Genomic DNA, 16569 nt, shown 5'->3' on the forward strand with positions numbered 1-16569 from the left:
TCATAGTTACCTTTAAGCACTATCTCCTTTAGAACCGTGTTCATAGGAATTCTTTTATGTTTGCTTGAACCCCTTTGAGTTTTGTTCAATTTCATCCTTTTAGTACTACTCGTTTTCCACCCAAAGTTTCGCACGTATTTTCCTTCTCTTCTTACCTAACGATTTAGTTATCTGCTTTTTTTCATATTAAGTGTGACACCCTACTTAAAGGCCTTTAAAGGTAGAATATTAATTTAGGGTGTTACATTAGAGATTTTTATTAGCACTGCAAAATTTTCTAAACTCCTCATTTCCAATTTTCTCCAAAAAAGAAGAAGGACTTTCAAGAAATTTTGAAGGTTTATTATATATATATTTTATAATTTTATCATTTATTAAAATATTACATATAAAAAAAGTAAACAACCATTGTATTATAAATTAATCACTAAATTAATTATTTCGTATAAAATAGTGCACAAATAATATTTTCAACAAATAAAAGATTAAATGGTAATACAATAATTTATTAAAGCTAAAATAGTAAATTTAATTAAAATTCTAGTACAATCATACGGGTTAAAAAAAGGAGCTGTTTATAGATTGTGATATTTGGAATTAAATTAGAAAAATGTTACATTTTTATAATCTAAGAAATCCCAATCATGTAATTCACTAAAGAATTTTGTAGAAAGGGGTCTATCTCCAAATATATCACAATACGGAGGTTAAAATATTAATTTAAATTTTCCAAACACAGAGGGTCAATATATGCCGTCGGATGCTAAGTAACTTAGATCCAACCGTTCATCCATGTTGGACTACCTACAACTCATTCACCCTCAAACGCGCAGAGAGAGAAAGAGAGTGAAAGAGGACCCTAATTCCGCAAACAGAACGAGAAGATTCTCTCTCGCAGTCCCAGCAATTCTTCTGGTAACGCAATCAAACCAATCGTATGTGTAATTTGATTAGGAATTTTCTTTTTATAAAAAATTGTTCATGTTATTATTCTCTTACGAGAATTATTCATCTTTTGCGATTATTGTTGCACTATTTCTTATCACTTATTGATGCTTCAATTCATAAACAGCTCTTTTTGTTTGAGTTAGTGATAATGAGTGCCGATTCCTTGTTTGGAAAATCAAAAATAGGGTTTGACTTTGCTGCAAATGTTTCTTCTGTATTACGAGTTGAGCTTTACGATTCAAGTTCATCTAAACTCGTGTTTAAGCTTCACGAATTTGTGTTAACTGACTTATATATTTGTGCTTCGCAGGGATTATACTGTTAAAATGGCCAATAATTCTCAGCCCCCTAGTATGCAGGTATAAATGTTCTTATCAGTAGTTCTTAATGTTTTATCAATCTATTCTCTCTATGTACCAGCTACGCTATCATTCCACATTTTAACAAGTTTATTTGACATTCAGCTGAAGGATTTAATTGTGCTTATTTATGGAACTAGCTGCTCTTTACTGTTCATTTTGTTAACTACTACTTCTTGCTCTCATATGGGAATATTTTGCAAGTTTGCATCACTCTTACAACTCCTTATCTGCAGTTTCGGCCAGTCATTCAGGCCCAGCAAGGTCAGCCATTTGCTCCAATGGCTTCCCAACAATTTGGACTTGCAGGACATGCTATTCCTTCTTCAAATGTTGCAATGCCTGTTGGTCAGAGTCAGCAATTACAGTATTCACAACCAATGCAGCAGTTGCCTCCAAGACATATTCAGCCTGGTCAACCTGCACCTTCGTCGCAGGTTATACCTATGCAATATATCCAAACAAATAGGCCCCCGACATCCGTCCCACCACATTCACAGCCAACTGTTCCCCACTTAAGCAGTCATATGCCCAGCTTGGCTGTTTCAGCAGCAACTTCTCATTCTTCATATACTGTATGCTTGCCGTATTTTCTTTGTAGTTTTACATTGGTTGTACATTATTAGAGTCGGGTTTGATATACAGTTTCGTACTGTTTTCAGTTTCAACCACCGTATAGTCAGCAGCAGGATAATGTTAATGCAATGGCTCAGTACCAGCCATCGGGCCAAATGCATGCTCCTCCGGCTGGACAACCTTGGGTGTCCTCTGTTTCTCAGAGTGCTGCAACTGTTACACCAGTGCAACAGGCTGGAGTGCAATCATCTGGTACTCCGTCAACTGATTCTGTAAGTGTTTGATCCTTACCTGGTTTCTAATGCATATCACTTGTTTTATTATCACATTTATAATTTTTTATTATTTACCTAGTTGTAACAAGTATTGACACAAATAACATATGCTAAGAATGTTTCAAAAATTTTGGCAGAGCTTAGATAGTAGTGAATATTGGTAGTTTGACATTTATGAGTGCTTAAATATTGTATAAGTTTTGAAAATTTATGTTCTTATATTTTATGACCATGTCCTACCATTTTTAGACATTGATATGGCTGTGTCTGTCTCCATGTCGGGTTTAGTTTTCATGTACATGTACATGTGCGTGCCTTGTATATCTTCTTTTTTTCTCAATCTCTCTCACCAATTCTATCATTGTCATGGGCATAATTTTGGAGGAATTGTTAGGATCCACTGGAAGGTATTGGACATGAGTCTCACATTTGAAGTATGAGAATTTAATGAAACAGTTTATAATGGCCTTGGACTCTACTCTAGGTTGTGGCATGTATTACCCAGGATTTGTATTAGTATACTTCAATCAATTTAGGTCGGCTTTTTGTTATGAACTTATGATATCATTGGATTGAAGTGGATTCCTTGATAGCATAGCTTATAAGCTAACTGAAATCTCTATAATTCATAAAAGTATTTTTATGATGCTTACATTAGACGTGATTCATTGATTCAGATTTCTACTAAAGGTGGTAAAAAATATTATTATGTTTTCATATTATAGTTTTTGAGAAATATGATCTAATATAATTCTTGGTCTGTTGCTTTGTCAAATTTAGGCAACAAGTGCCCCTAACCAGCAGTCAGCATCTGATTGGCAAGAGCATACTGCAGCTGATGGCAGAAGGTATTGATTAATATCTTGTTTTTCGAGGAAACAGATGATATCTTTTACTGTTTACATTATTGGAAAAATATCTTTTACAGTTTATGATAACATTTGGATTGCATATGTAGTTTGCATTATCTTGAATCATAACAAGAAGTTTTTGTTCTTTGATCGTCTTTACCAGATATTACTACAACAAGAGGACAAGGCAATCTAGTTGGGAGAAACCATTGGAACTGATGTCACCTATTGAGGTGAGTTGTTTGGATGATTGCTGATGCTGACACAATTTGAATGCCATTTTTATATATGTTCGACATGCTTGAAAATGTTGTGTGGCCAATCAAACTGGTTCTAATGTGATCGTTGACCATATCTGAATATTTCAATCATCAAAAAAGGTTTATGGTGCGAATATCCTTTTATGTGCATGTGCTTCCACTGATTTGTAGATATCATGGCAAGTCAGGCGAAATTTTAGCAACTGCTCTATATGGTCACTGTGAAGGCGGTGGTTACACTTTCTCGAGGCAGGCAACAGTTTGCTATTTATAACCCCTTTTTTTATTTTTATTTTTTTATTTTGGTTTACAATCTTAAAATGCAAGATTGGTGTATATCTGAATTACCATTAATTGATTGTTGTCTGTACCCTTCACATCCCCTTCCTCCAGTGGCTTAAGGGTGAACAATATGGGATGTGTGAATGATATCATTTGTTCCCTTTGTAAGTTTCTTTGGCTCTTCCTACGTGTACAAAAAAATAAAATAAATATAAAACATTTATGTGTTTCTTATTGCTGTTTTACCACTTCCAACTCCTCTTTGTTTATGTATCTTGTTTCCCATTTCGTGATCTTGTTTAATTGGTTTTTTAATTGCAGTCAGGTATGCTTATTTATTTAGGCATGAGCATGTCAAAAGTTCTGCTTTGCTTTTATGCATTTTATATTATAACTGTTAATATTGGCAATGTTGTCATCTTACAGTATTCTCCAGGCATTTTATCTTCGACCCTTGATTTGTTTAATTAATGCCTCTAGTTTCTAACAGCAGCATGTGTTTAATTTATTACCTTGATATGATAATCTGTTGTGGATGGTTTATGGTTAGCATTTGCAAATATCTCTAACTTTGCTGGATTTGACAGAGGGCCGATGCATCAACTGTTTGGAAAGAATTCACATCTTCAGATGGAAGAAAGTGCGTTTTATCCCTTGTTGTATAATTTTATTAAGAAAGTCTATTTTTCTGCTGCTTTTTTCTGAACTTTCTGTGGCACGTATTTGTAAAATTTTACTTATGATCTATATTTTGACCATGATTTCTTGTAGGTATTATTACAACAAGGTTACTCAGCAATCAACATGGTCAATACCAGAGGAACTTAAGGTAATAATTATGTATGTTATAAATTTCTATAACTATACATGGAAACATTAAGTTTCTCAATCCAAACTACAATATTTCTATTCAGTTAGCTCGTGAATTGGCACTGAAAGCTGCCAACCAGGGAATGCAATTAGAAACAAGTGATACATCCAATACTGCTGTTTCATCTGCTGCACCATCAACAGTGACTAATACTGCTAGCTCAAACACTCCTTTGACATCAAATGGGCTTGCTTCAAGTCCAGCTTCTGTCACACCAATTGCATCATCAACTGGTCCTCAGCAGTTGGTTTCTGGATTATCAAGTACCACTGGGACTGAACTGAGTACTGTGGTAACTGCGTCTACGGCAGTAGCTGGACCTGCAAATCCTCTTGACACCACTACACCGTCTAGGTATAAACTCTGTTCTGTTTTTGTCTATCCTTTTGGTAGTTTCTGTTGCTATCTTATGTGTCTAAAACTTACCTGAGCAGTGTTGAAAATCAAGCATCTCAGGATTTTGCTGCATCTACCGGTGGAGCTTCTGTTCAAGATATAGAGGTAACCTCCCGCCCCCCAACTCTATTCTCAGCTTTTAGGTTTTCTTGCATTTATACAAGTGTATAGGAGCAAAGAATTAATGATTTCAAAAAGAAAAGATAACTTAAACAGAACACTAGAATAAATTTGCACCCTTGGTTTGATCCCTTGTAAAATATTTAAGCAACTGAAAAATGCACCAAACCATGTATGGCAGGGTAATAGCCGAATAGAAAGTTTTGTTTTCACTGGGATTGTTTAATTGGCACCTAGATCTTTTGTTTGTAGGAAAAGTTTCTCTCTCTCTCTCTCTCTCTCTCTCACTCACACACACACACACACACACACACACACACACACACAAAACCAGGTCATAAAGTGAGCAAATATTCCTATGACAGTCTTGATTTGCTGTGCGATTGAGAACTAGCATCGAGTTATTTCTCATTGAGTTTTGTTGCTATTCTTGCAGGAAACCAAAAAAGGAGTGCCAGTTGCTGGAAAAGCTAATGTGACTCTGCCGGAGGAGAAAGCAAATGATAAAGAAACCTTTGCATATGCAAATAAGATGGTAAGAGCTCCAAATGATATTGTTTACTGTATTCAAATGAAAATTTGGAATGCATGACACGGTTTTTATCTTTTTATTTTTATTGTATTAACTACAATCACAATGCTCTTTAGGAAGCAAAAATTGCATTTAAGGCACTATTGGAGTCTGCTAATGTTCAGTCTGATTGGACATGGGAACAGGTAAATAATGGACATTTTTCTAAGTTTCTCTTTTTGTTTCAAATGCTAATTACTATTTTTGAATTGTAACTCAGGCGATGAGAGAAATAATCAATGACAAAAGATACAATGCTCTAAAAACACTTGGTGAGCGGAAACAAGCTTTTAATGAGGTGAGAAACTAGCTTGCAGTGGCACATTGCATGTGCCCCTTGTGTTGTGCATATATTCTATATGTATATCAATGACCATCTGGGTCTGACATGGGTTAATTTAAAATATTCAGTATTTGGGCCAAAGGAAGAAGCTAGAGGCTGAAGAGAGACGCATGAAGCAGAAAAAAGCTCGAGAAGAATTCACAAAGATGTTGGAAGTAAGTTACAGACATGATCTCAAGTTGTTTTGCTGATGTGAAGTAATTCTTAATGCATGTTCTCTTTTCAGGAGTGCAAGGAGCTAACTTCATCCATGAGATGGAGGTACCGTTCTTGCCTCGTTGATTATGAATGAATTTACTAAGATAATTTTTATTCTAAACTAATCCTTCTTGAGATGCCTAACATTTATTTTGTCATGATCAGCAAAGCAATCAATATGTTTGAAAATGATGAGCGGTTCAATGCTGTTGACAAAATGAGGGACAGGGAAGATTTATTTGAGAGCTACATGGTGGAACTCGAGAGAAAGGTGACAGGTTTTATCTTTTGTTTACATGTGTAATCTGAATCTTTCTAGGTATTATGTTTCATTTTAGTCTATATATATATATATATATATATATATATATATATAATAAACTCAAGAAGCCTGCATAAAATTTTTCGAGTGCTTTGTGTGGATTGTCCTTACTTAGTGATGCCAATTTTTCCTTCAACAGCCCTTAGCAATAAGGGGTAGTATGTGGGAAATGGGATTCTATCACATAGCTAGCCGAATTTGGGGGGAAAATCCCTCCCCCCGCGGGCTTAGTTGCTGTCGCTGCGTTCCACTTTAGCTTTTTTCATATTCTCCTCAAATTTGTATAGATTTTGTCTGATTATATATTGGGTGTAGGGAGAAGAATTATAAAATATTAGGTAGGAAAAACAGCTGTTTAGATTAAAATATAACAATACAGAGGTTAGGGTTTCGCAATCAAAGATGTCTAAAATTTTATTCCTTGTTATGCTGTTTAGGAAAAGGAAAATGCTGCTGAGGAACACAGACGGAATTTAGCAGAATACAGGAAATTCTTGGAGTCATGTGATTATGTGAAGGTACATATTACTTAAAAATGTTTAACTCTGTTGTAAACTTGTAATTGTTTCTATTTTCTTCAACGTGTCCTAATTTAGTCAATTTTCTCTTTTTGGGTTTCATTTTAGGTTCACAGTCCATGGCGAAAAGTCCAAGATCGGTTAGAGGACGATGATAGATATTTACGGCTTGAAAAAATTGACCGCTTGCTTGTTTTCCAGGTACAGCTGTTATAGTTATAGTTATAGTTGGCATATATCATAGATCTGTGTGCTGAGATTGGCATTGGCAGGACTATATTCGTGAATTGGAAAAAGAAGAAGAGGAGCAAAAACGAGTACAGAAGGTAGACCCTTAAAATGTCATTTGTTGAATTGTTGTGTCTTGGCCCATATGTTTGCATGTGTATTTATTTATATGACTACATATAGGAGCGAGTTCGTCGTGGTGAAAGGAAAAATCGTGATGCATTCCGCAAGTTGTTGGAAGAACATGTTGCTGCTGGAATTCTTAATGCTAAAACTCAATGGAGAGAATACTGCTTGAAGGTAGTACATATTTTCATTGTTTGTGATGAAAAGCTGGAATAATATGGTAACAGAAATACTTTTCTGGTGTTCACATTTTCCCAGGTTAGGGATTTGCCTCAATATCAAGCTGTCGCATCGAACACATCTGGTTCCACTCCTAAGGATTTGTTTGAGGATGTAGTAGAAGATCTTGAAAATCAGGTTATCTAATTTCTATTTTGAGTCATTTCTTTTGAATATTTATTGTTTCTTATCCTGATCAAATGGAGCAAGACTTAATTCTGTATTTTATGTTTTTTATTTTTTTCTGTTCAAATATTCTGAGTTTGATGTCAATAATTGTCTGAATTGAAATATATTTAAGAAAATACGATTTCTCATATATTTCCAGCTCCATTAACTTCTTTGATTGAATCTTCTCGGGTCATTTGTGATTTGGGAATGGAATAAATTCTAGTATTGTGAGTGATCTGTTTAACTTACCGTATTTGTTAAAATTTTTGAAATGTTCACATCAACCTAAAGTATTAAATTTCCGTGTTGACAGTACCATGAAGACAAGACACTGATAAAAGATATAATTAAGTCAGGCAAGGTATGGTCTAAGCATCAAATATATTTTTCTTTTGCTTTATCCGTAGTTTTTATTTTGATGAACAAGCTGCTTCTCTGTTTCATGTGTTGATCAAGTAGATCACTGTAGTGTCCACTTCGGTGTTTGAGGAATTCAAGGCTGCTATCTTGGAAGAAGCTAGTTGCGAAACAATATCAGAGATCAATTTGAAGGTAATGTATTGTGGTTGTAATTTCTGTTATTTTAGTTTCATTTCTTGCTCCAAAAATATAATAATTTAAGAGTAGTTAAATTACTTTATGGAAATCAGAGATTAATAGTTACTCTCCCAATGTCTAAAGAGGGAATTTAATGAGGCAACACAATGCAAGAAATTGTGGGTATTATATTTTTTGATGTATAATATTTAGCTACTACATTGGAAACTACTTTCAGAAATCTTACATAAATTTAATACTATCAGCAACGTGGTGAAGAAACTTATTACATTAGTTTCAACTCTGTTCGTTATGGATATTGTTCTATGAGGATTTGCTTGGATATTTATATTTGATATTTGAAAAGAGAAAAGAAAAAACACTATCTCAGAATAAAATGAAATGTTTCCGTTGTCCAAGTTACCGCGATTTGAAATTTCCCATTCACTAAATTGCTGTATGGGTCTCTCTGTCATTCTTTTGATCAACTTCAATAAACTTAGAGTCACATGTGCATGCTGGAGATTGTATTCCTTTGCAACATGGATTATCAGATTTTGATTCTTTCTCTCTTTTAAAGCTTATATTCGAAGACTTGTTAGAGAGAGCTAAAGAGAAAGAGGAGAAAGAAGCTAAGAAGCGCCAACGCCTTGCTGATGACTTAACTAACCTGTTATATACATTCAAGGTAAACTAAGATTTTTCCAGTTATCTAATTCTTGTTTCTCATTATTTGACTGGGTAAATTATTACTAGAAAGTGTCATCATCTAATTTTGTAGGATATTACTACATCTTCAACTTGGGAGGATTGCAAGCCACTTGTTGAGGAGACACAAGAGTACAGGTACATGTTGTTCTCTGTTTCAAGTTACTGAGTCGGTTGTGCCATGAATACTGTTGTTGTCCATCCTGGAAGTATTTGTTCTTGATGATTATGTCCTACACTTACTTATAGATCAATGGGGGATGAAAACTACAGTAGAGAAGTATTTGAGGAGTACATTACATACCTAAAGGAAAAAGCTAAAGAGAAGGAACGCAAGCGTGAAGAGGAAAAGGTGTGCAAATCTTATTTATCTGAGTTTTTGGTTTCATAACTTATTTGAATTGGTTGTGAGAAGATATGGCTTCATAATTTAGAAATATGTCTTCTTTATTAACTTATTTTAAGGGTCTAGGGTCAATACACCGCATTTTATTCTTACAAAAAAAAAAAAAATTATCTGCAGGCCAGAAAGGAGAAAGAGAGAGAAGAGAAAGAGAAACGGAAGGAGAAGGAAAAGGAAAAAAAAGAGAAGGATAGAGAACGCGAGAAAGAAAAGTCTAAAGATCGGCATAAGAAGGACGACACAGATAGTGAAAACCAAGATATTGAAAGCCATGGTTTCAAGGAAGAGAAGAAAAAAGACAAAGATAAGGAAAGGAAACACAGGAAGAGGCGACACAGCAGTGTAGAGGATGTGGATTCCGAGAGGGATGAAAAAGAAGAGTCTAAGAAATCACGAAAGCACGGCAGCGATCGAAAGAAATCTCGAAAGGTCATTGATATTTCTGCATCATCTTGATTGTTAGATTTTACTTGTAACATTTTAGAATAAGCATGTGAAATGAATGCAACTATCTTGCAGCATGCAAACTCTCCAGAATCAGACAATGAAACCCGGCATAGAAGACACAAGAGGGAGCACCGTGATGGTTCCCGGAAAACCGGGGGCCATGAAGAACTTGAAGACGGGGAACTCGGTGATGATGCAGAGATTTAGACGCTAGGTTGCTAACCTTTTTGCAGTTATGAGATTCAGAACTTTGCCTGCATCCTTTCAAGACTTGGGTTGTCTAATATTAGTTTAGTTCTTTTAAACTCCCCTTTTCTTGGGGAACATTTATGTTTAGGATATTTGACTTCAAATGTAAAAAATTAGAATCTGTTGGTTCTCCTTGGATTTATCAATTAACAATAACATGTCCACTTTTACGAAGTTTTTTGAGTACTTGTGTATTTGCAAGTCCAAATTTTAAAAAATCAACTTTAGTTCTACAAGCTGAACAATGTGCGGATAATTTGACAATTATTTCCAAACGCAAGTAATAAGCAGATTATATCTGAATTAGTTTTCCAAATCAATTAAACTATAACTAAAATCATTTCTCCAAAGTAGGAGAGCTTTTTGTGTGTTTGATTTCTACTCTAGGATTGGTCTGCCTAAGTTGCTATAAATTCTAATACAATTTCGTTGTTAATACCTTCCAATATATGGTCAGTGATCTCAACACTAATGGCTTTCACTTGTTCCTCCATGTTCCTCCATTCGTTTATTGAACTCAAGTAATCCATAGTCTTGAGGTTTGCACCTTGCCGACCGCATTCTTTTTTTCCCTCACAAATGGGTCCTTTATAACATTGTTTTACCTTTTCTTGCTTAGTTGGAATGACCACTATGGAAATATCTCTCTCACGGGCACATAGCAGTCTTTTAATCTTTTGAACTACCTTTTTGGACGTATTTGGCCGAATAAGAAACTCTGCTGATTGCTTATTGGTATTGGTACAATTCTCTTTCTTCACTGACTCTCCAAGTAAATTCCATATGGCAGCTACTGTTTCATCAGCACATCATACTCATGAGTTCATATACAATGATAAGTCATGTTATTTTAACATAGTGTTTTAGATTAAATGTCACTTTTAGTTATGTAAACGTCAAAATAACATATTGGTTTCATCAACAGTATAAATCCATCAATTTTGTTGAATGATACATTAGCATGCAATGCGATTTATTAACAAAATAGTACCGATTTGTGAGAGACTAAAATATCTTACAAAACATAATTTTAAGAGCAACTCCAATAAGATATTTTTTTAGTATCAATTTTGATTTTTATAGTAACTGAATTGATTTAAAATTGAAATTTACATTTGATATAATCTTTGAAATACCGTATTATTTTAAAAAAAGATTAGTAAAATACTGTCATTTATATATCTATTAAATCTATTAAATGAAACATTGTAACTTTGTTATGTAACGTCGTTAAATTGAAATGAAATCAAGCATTAGAGTGACGAATTTTAATTGAGTTTCAAATCAATTTTTATGATATATGGTCTCACAAATGTTTATGTGGTATTGTGCGGAATCCAAAATAAAATGAAATTAAAACTAAGTATTGGAGATGCTCTAAGGACTAATTGATATTTTTGAAATTTTAAGATGTAAAATGTGCATTAATTGTAATTTTATGGACCAAATTATACACTTACTCGTTAATAATCATATTCAACTTGCATAATGAAATTCATACTTATTTAAGCTATTGTTCACGGATGTCAATGACTGTCTAAAACACAATGTGAATAAAACATTTCTATTAAAGAACATGACTCAATATTTTTACTATTTCCGTTTTTTTCTTCTTTGGGAATATACACGTAAAGAAAGAAATATTTGAACATGGGAGATTATACTGAAATCCACGGTGAAAAAACCGCAACTAGTCATATCTTAATCAATAAATTGGAAACAAAATATTTAGGGTTAAATATTATATCCAAAGTAAAAGCTGTGTTTGTATATGATAATGGCAAAGATATTTACCATGTGGAATTCTGTATACAGGTATCTTTCCCATTGAAACAAGGCTACTCTCTATGCGTTTCTGGTGCTGCCTTCCAATGCTTATAACACCAAAAGAAAATAATATATAAATTTAAAAATTAAAAATAAAGATAGATTAAGTCTAAATGTTACATATGAAACCTTACAACATTGTCATCCAATTAAATTTCTGAATCTATCAACAATATTATGTTATGCGTACACCAAAATCAACAATTAGTATAATATACATATTAAAATATAACATACATATTTATACATATACAAATACTATACAAATATATAGTGGCTGATTTTTGGTGTGCACATAGTATTCTGTGAATTTATATAACTATTAAAATAAGAGATAGTTAAAGTTAAGGCAAATATTTTTGTTGACGTGATAAATTGGTAATACATTATTATCTATATTAAACTTTTTTACATTGATGCATTCAAATTAAACACTTTAAAAGATTTGTAGTTAAAAAACATATTTAAGGATTAGATATATACCTCTGAAAAGTTTCTGTAGAAAACAAATTGTGATCTTCATTATTATTTGGCCATAAGGAATTTCCGTTCTTTCCATATGGTAGAAGAACTTTGTAAAAAGGAAGCATAGCCTTTTTTCTCTTTCTTGATTTCTCATCATTAGAACTCTTATTTCCATCAGAATCTCCATTGAATCTTTTCCACCATTTTGAAGAGTGTTGTCTCTCAAGAAGGTAAACCTCTAATATGAAAGGTTCTTGTTGCTCAGTGAGAAAATCTCTAATCCTTTTTTGTGGTTTGGTTGTTGATGAAGCCATAGAAGGAGGCTAAAGTTTGAAGGGTAAATAAGTAACAATAAAAGATGTTGCAATTAGCATATCTGAAACTTGAGGACAGACACTATATAGTCACAATAATATATGGAATGTTTTGGAAGTTAATGAAGTCACAAGCAATGATACCATACAATGTAATTAGGTACAAACAATATTGATTATAAGAGTAATCACAAATTGTCCTTCAAAATTTTTTTCCTTTTTTTCCCATATAGAATTAGCTTCTTAGAATTTGAAAATAAGGATAGAGATTCAAATTCTTATTGGTTAGAAATTCATTTTGACAATTGCTAATACGTTCCGAAAAAAATAAGTACATTTATAGATTTGTTTAATTAACAAGGGCAGCACTCTTTATTTAGTAAAAAATGTTTAAGAATAATCCATCTAATTTTTCACAATTTCAAAAAGGTCAAACATAGTATATTTTTTTGTGTTAAATTTTATATGAAAGAATTAATTTGTCAACTTTTTACATTATCAAGGATGAATTTGTCATTTTAATATCCAAAACACAACTCTATCCTCCATGCTTTTTTTCTGAGAAAAGGATAAATAGATCGTTGAGCTTTTGATTCGCGAGATTTAAGTTTTCGAGAATTTGAAAATACATTTAAGTTTCTGACCTTTTCAAACTTGGATGTATCGATCCCTCATGTTCACTTGGGTCTGCCAGACTCAACAAAAAAATTAAATGTGACTTCTGTTGTACTGATCTGGTTACTACGGATGCACACTTGAGAGAGTTTTTAAAATTGGATAAATTAGACTCATGTATTGATATGTCCAGATTTTAAAAATATCAGGGACTTAAATATATTTTTAAATTATCAAGGACTTAGATGGGACTAAAATGTCAAGGTTCGATTTATCCTTTTCTCTTTTTTTCCAAAGTTAGGAGTGAAATTTGAATCCGCAACCTCTAGGTAAATATGTGGAGACTATACCATTTGAACTATAACTCGTTGGCCTATTCTCCATGTTTAGTTGAGAACAAAATAATGGATTTACTCATCATAAAATTTAAATTAATTTTTTTGCTTTTTATAATTGTGCATTAGTGATCAACACACATTTAATAAATAATAATTGTTATGGTGGTTTAACTGAAATATCCCGGCCAAAAGTTAAAAAATATCGAATACATAATAAAAGTGATGTAATATTGATGTGTGTCTTTCTAGAAATTTTTTGGATGCATATATGTCTGATGTTAATGTAGCAGTCATTTTTTTTAGGTTAAAAACTTCCTCCAGCCTATGATATTCAATTACCCTTATTAGTTAATATGGATTCACTGCATGTATCGTCCATTCAAGAATGATTAATTCCAATGATCAAGAGAATCTTGGTTTCAAATTTTCAGTCCATACAAAGAGAACAATTATTCAGAGTAGCATCATATAGGACAGAAAGCTAAGAAAGAATATAAAATGCATGCATGGTAGTTATATATTAAGAATATTTTAAAATGAGGTGTCACTTTGGTCTTTTTTATACAAACATGTATGTTGAAACTTTATTTTCACTCATTTACTTTCAACAATCATCACGGACAGACAACAAAACATTTACACTATTTCGATAATTTATACAATGTTGATATTTGCAATTTTGCATAGGATTCAAATCTTGTTAAAATTATTTTTAAAAAAATTAATTCAATTCTCTATTATTTACCCAAATAAATAGAGTTTCTTTACTTTTTATTGATTTCAATGGTAAAGATGTGACTTGTCAAGTTAGCAAGAAATATATTCATTTTGTAAATATGTAAATTTCGTATCTAGTCGTTTTTTTTAGGTTGGTTTAGTGGTTAGCTCACTAATCCGCTTAAATACGTGTTGGAGGTTCGAATCTATTTTTTCAGAATCTGAAGTATTATATGACTAAGTTTGAAAATTAAAAAAAAAATCTAAAGAAATTTAGTACAACTAATGGTCGCTTAAATAAATTTGATAAGTTTGGTTAGTATTTATTTGACATTGTAATTAAAATTAAAATGCACATTTGAGAAGATTTATAGGTTGTATTATACTATGTTTATAAGAATTTAAGAATCAAAGAATACCGAAGCCTAAGTTAGAGAAAACATAAAGAAGTTTCCCCTTTACTATATTTTGTTAACTGTGAAAATTGAATTAATATATTTTTTAAAAAATATTAGAATTTTTTAACTTTATGTCTAATGGATATAATTGAGGAGAGAGATGGAGGATATTGTCTACCCACACTTGTTTTGGTTATTCAATATTTATTTATTTTCAGTAAGGTTTGGGGTTCAACTTTTGTCAATAATTGAAAATAATAGATTAGCTAACACTAAAAGGATCTTATACTAATAGTTGATAGGGATTTTTTTTAATTAGTGATTTTGTTCAAAAAGAAAATCAACACATCCATTTTAGTGTAAATTGAAAGGATAAACTCATTTAAAGTAAGGTATTCTTAAAAAGATGAGAAACTGAAAAATATTCACTCTAAGATCTTTAAAGTGTATTATGTGCTAAACCTCCAAAATAATCTAAAGTTAGATACCTCTAATTTCTCAATGTAAATACAAGTGCACTTTCTTTTAAGCTTTATACTTATGTTGAAAACTACTTATTAGTTCAAATTTCAGAATTATTATTTCCATTTTAGCGAAATTCTTAAAAAGGTATCAGTAAATGGCAAAAATGCAATGCAAACGACAATTCTATTTTCAGATGAGGTGTGGGTAAGAAAACTGGAAAATGAAATAGTACTCACTCCTCAATTAATGTAATTATTAGGCTATATATATTGGTTTTAGTTCTTGTTTAAAGAAACATCTAAGGAGTACCAATCTATTTGGTTTTTATCAAAAGTGGTACTTTTGGCTTAGTAATCTCAATTGAAAAGATAGTAGCACCCACTAATTTTGTATTGTCTGCCTTCAAATCTAAATCCAATCTTAGTCCTTTTTTAAATAATAAAAAAAAGTATCTATATTAATCAAAGCTTAGTTATTATACTTTATAATTGCTTTGATGTGTCGCTATCAACCGTATATGATTCAATGAGGACCATGCACAAATATGTCCTAAGGTTATAAAACATTTATTGTGGGGTTTGTTAAGTGCTAAAACATTATTATCTAAAATTATACGGAAACATAATTTAATTTCTTTTAATCATGTGAATAACAGAATAACTCGTGAGATTAGGACTTGATAGATAACAAGGCATACCCACCAAGATTGGGTCATCAATGGACTATATCATTATACAAGCCACATATTTTAACTTATATTTTTCAATGAATGTTTTGTCTTCATAAATTAAATTGTCCTATTGTCTTTTTTCTTTCGTTAGGATATACAGAAAACGGATTTTGCGGAAGCTGTTTATTTTATGTAAAATGATATATCCTCCTATTGTCATAATTACTAAAAGACCTTTTACAATTAAAAAAACATTAAATATATAAATATTTTCAATTTTTTTTGTTAATACAAATATTTTCAATTTAATACTATCGATCAAAAATTAAAAACTATGGGTGCATAACTATCTATTTTCATTTAATAATTTCATTCTTTTTGGCTGGAAAAGGTTTAACTTTCAACAAAAACAAAAACAAAAAACAAAAAATCCCTATAAACATATACTTCGTGGAATCATGAAAAAATAAAGGAAAAAAAACAGATATTACTTGGGGGTTCACAACTAAATTGACTAAATTGTTTCGACTGTCGAATGAATTGTTGGATGACAGAATTGACCCATGTCATACCATTTCATAGCTTTTTTCTATATACTCTCACACCTCTTAATAGGTAATCCACCTTATATGAATGAAATGTATCGACTGTGATTTAATTCCATTATGATCATCTAAAGTTATAAACTTAATGGAAATAAAAAGCACCAATGTAAAATAATAGTAAAATCTACAACGGTAGTTTATTGTACATGATTTACCAAGTTTACGATTGTCCTTCCG

General features: G+C 32.1%; 2 protein-coding genes across 4 annotated transcripts; one reads left to right on the forward strand and one right to left on the reverse strand.

Moving 5' to 3' along the window:
* The first annotated feature begins 777 nt into the window (after nucleotides 1-777).
* Nucleotides 778-10152, forward strand: LOC112697726 (pre-mRNA-processing protein 40A). Of its 2 annotated transcripts, none has more exons than XM_025751031.2 (28): nucleotides 778-935; nucleotides 1259-1307; nucleotides 1544-1882; nucleotides 1970-2155; nucleotides 2939-3006; nucleotides 3173-3242; nucleotides 4139-4191; nucleotides 4323-4380; nucleotides 4466-4776; nucleotides 4857-4923; nucleotides 5375-5473; nucleotides 5587-5655; nucleotides 5730-5807; nucleotides 5921-6007; nucleotides 6079-6113; nucleotides 6216-6321; nucleotides 6810-6890; nucleotides 6999-7091; nucleotides 7163-7216; nucleotides 7302-7418; nucleotides 7503-7601; nucleotides 7948-7995; nucleotides 8094-8186; nucleotides 8752-8859; nucleotides 8953-9017; nucleotides 9129-9231; nucleotides 9403-9711; nucleotides 9802-10152. In XM_025751031.2, the coding sequence occupies exons 1-28, from the start codon at nucleotides 793-795 to the stop codon at nucleotides 9934-9936; spliced, it is 3123 nt and encodes a 1040-aa protein (XP_025606816.1). In that variant the 5' UTR covers nucleotides 778-792; the 3' UTR covers nucleotides 9937-10152. The 2 variants fall into 2 exon arrangements, with proteins under 2 accessions (XP_025606816.1, XP_025606817.1); XM_025751032.2 differs by having other exon boundaries at nucleotides 781-915.
* A 107-nt stretch (nucleotides 10153-10259) lies between these two features.
* LOC112697727 (uncharacterized) lies at nucleotides 10260-12713 on the reverse strand. 2 transcript variants are annotated; one of them, XM_025751034.3, is made up of 3 exons: nucleotides 12289-12713; nucleotides 11773-11852; nucleotides 10260-10768 (listed from the first exon to the last, which is right to left on the reverse strand). In XM_025751034.3, exons 1-3 carry the CDS (start codon nucleotides 12582-12584, stop codon nucleotides 10377-10379), a joined length of 768 nt encoding a protein of 255 aa, XP_025606819.1. In that variant the 5' UTR covers nucleotides 12585-12713; the 3' UTR covers nucleotides 10260-10376. The 2 variants fall into 2 exon arrangements, with proteins under 2 accessions (XP_025606819.1, XP_025606818.1); XM_025751033.3 differs by having other exon boundaries at nucleotides 10260-10771.
* Nucleotides 12714-16569: the final 3856 nt, after the last annotated feature.

This window comes from Arachis hypogaea, chromosome 16 (genome assembly GCF_003086295.3).
Source record: "Arachis hypogaea cultivar Tifrunner chromosome 16, arahy.Tifrunner.gnm2.J5K5, whole genome shotgun sequence".
Taxonomy (NCBI): Eukaryota; Viridiplantae; Streptophyta; class Magnoliopsida; order Fabales; family Fabaceae; genus Arachis; species Arachis hypogaea.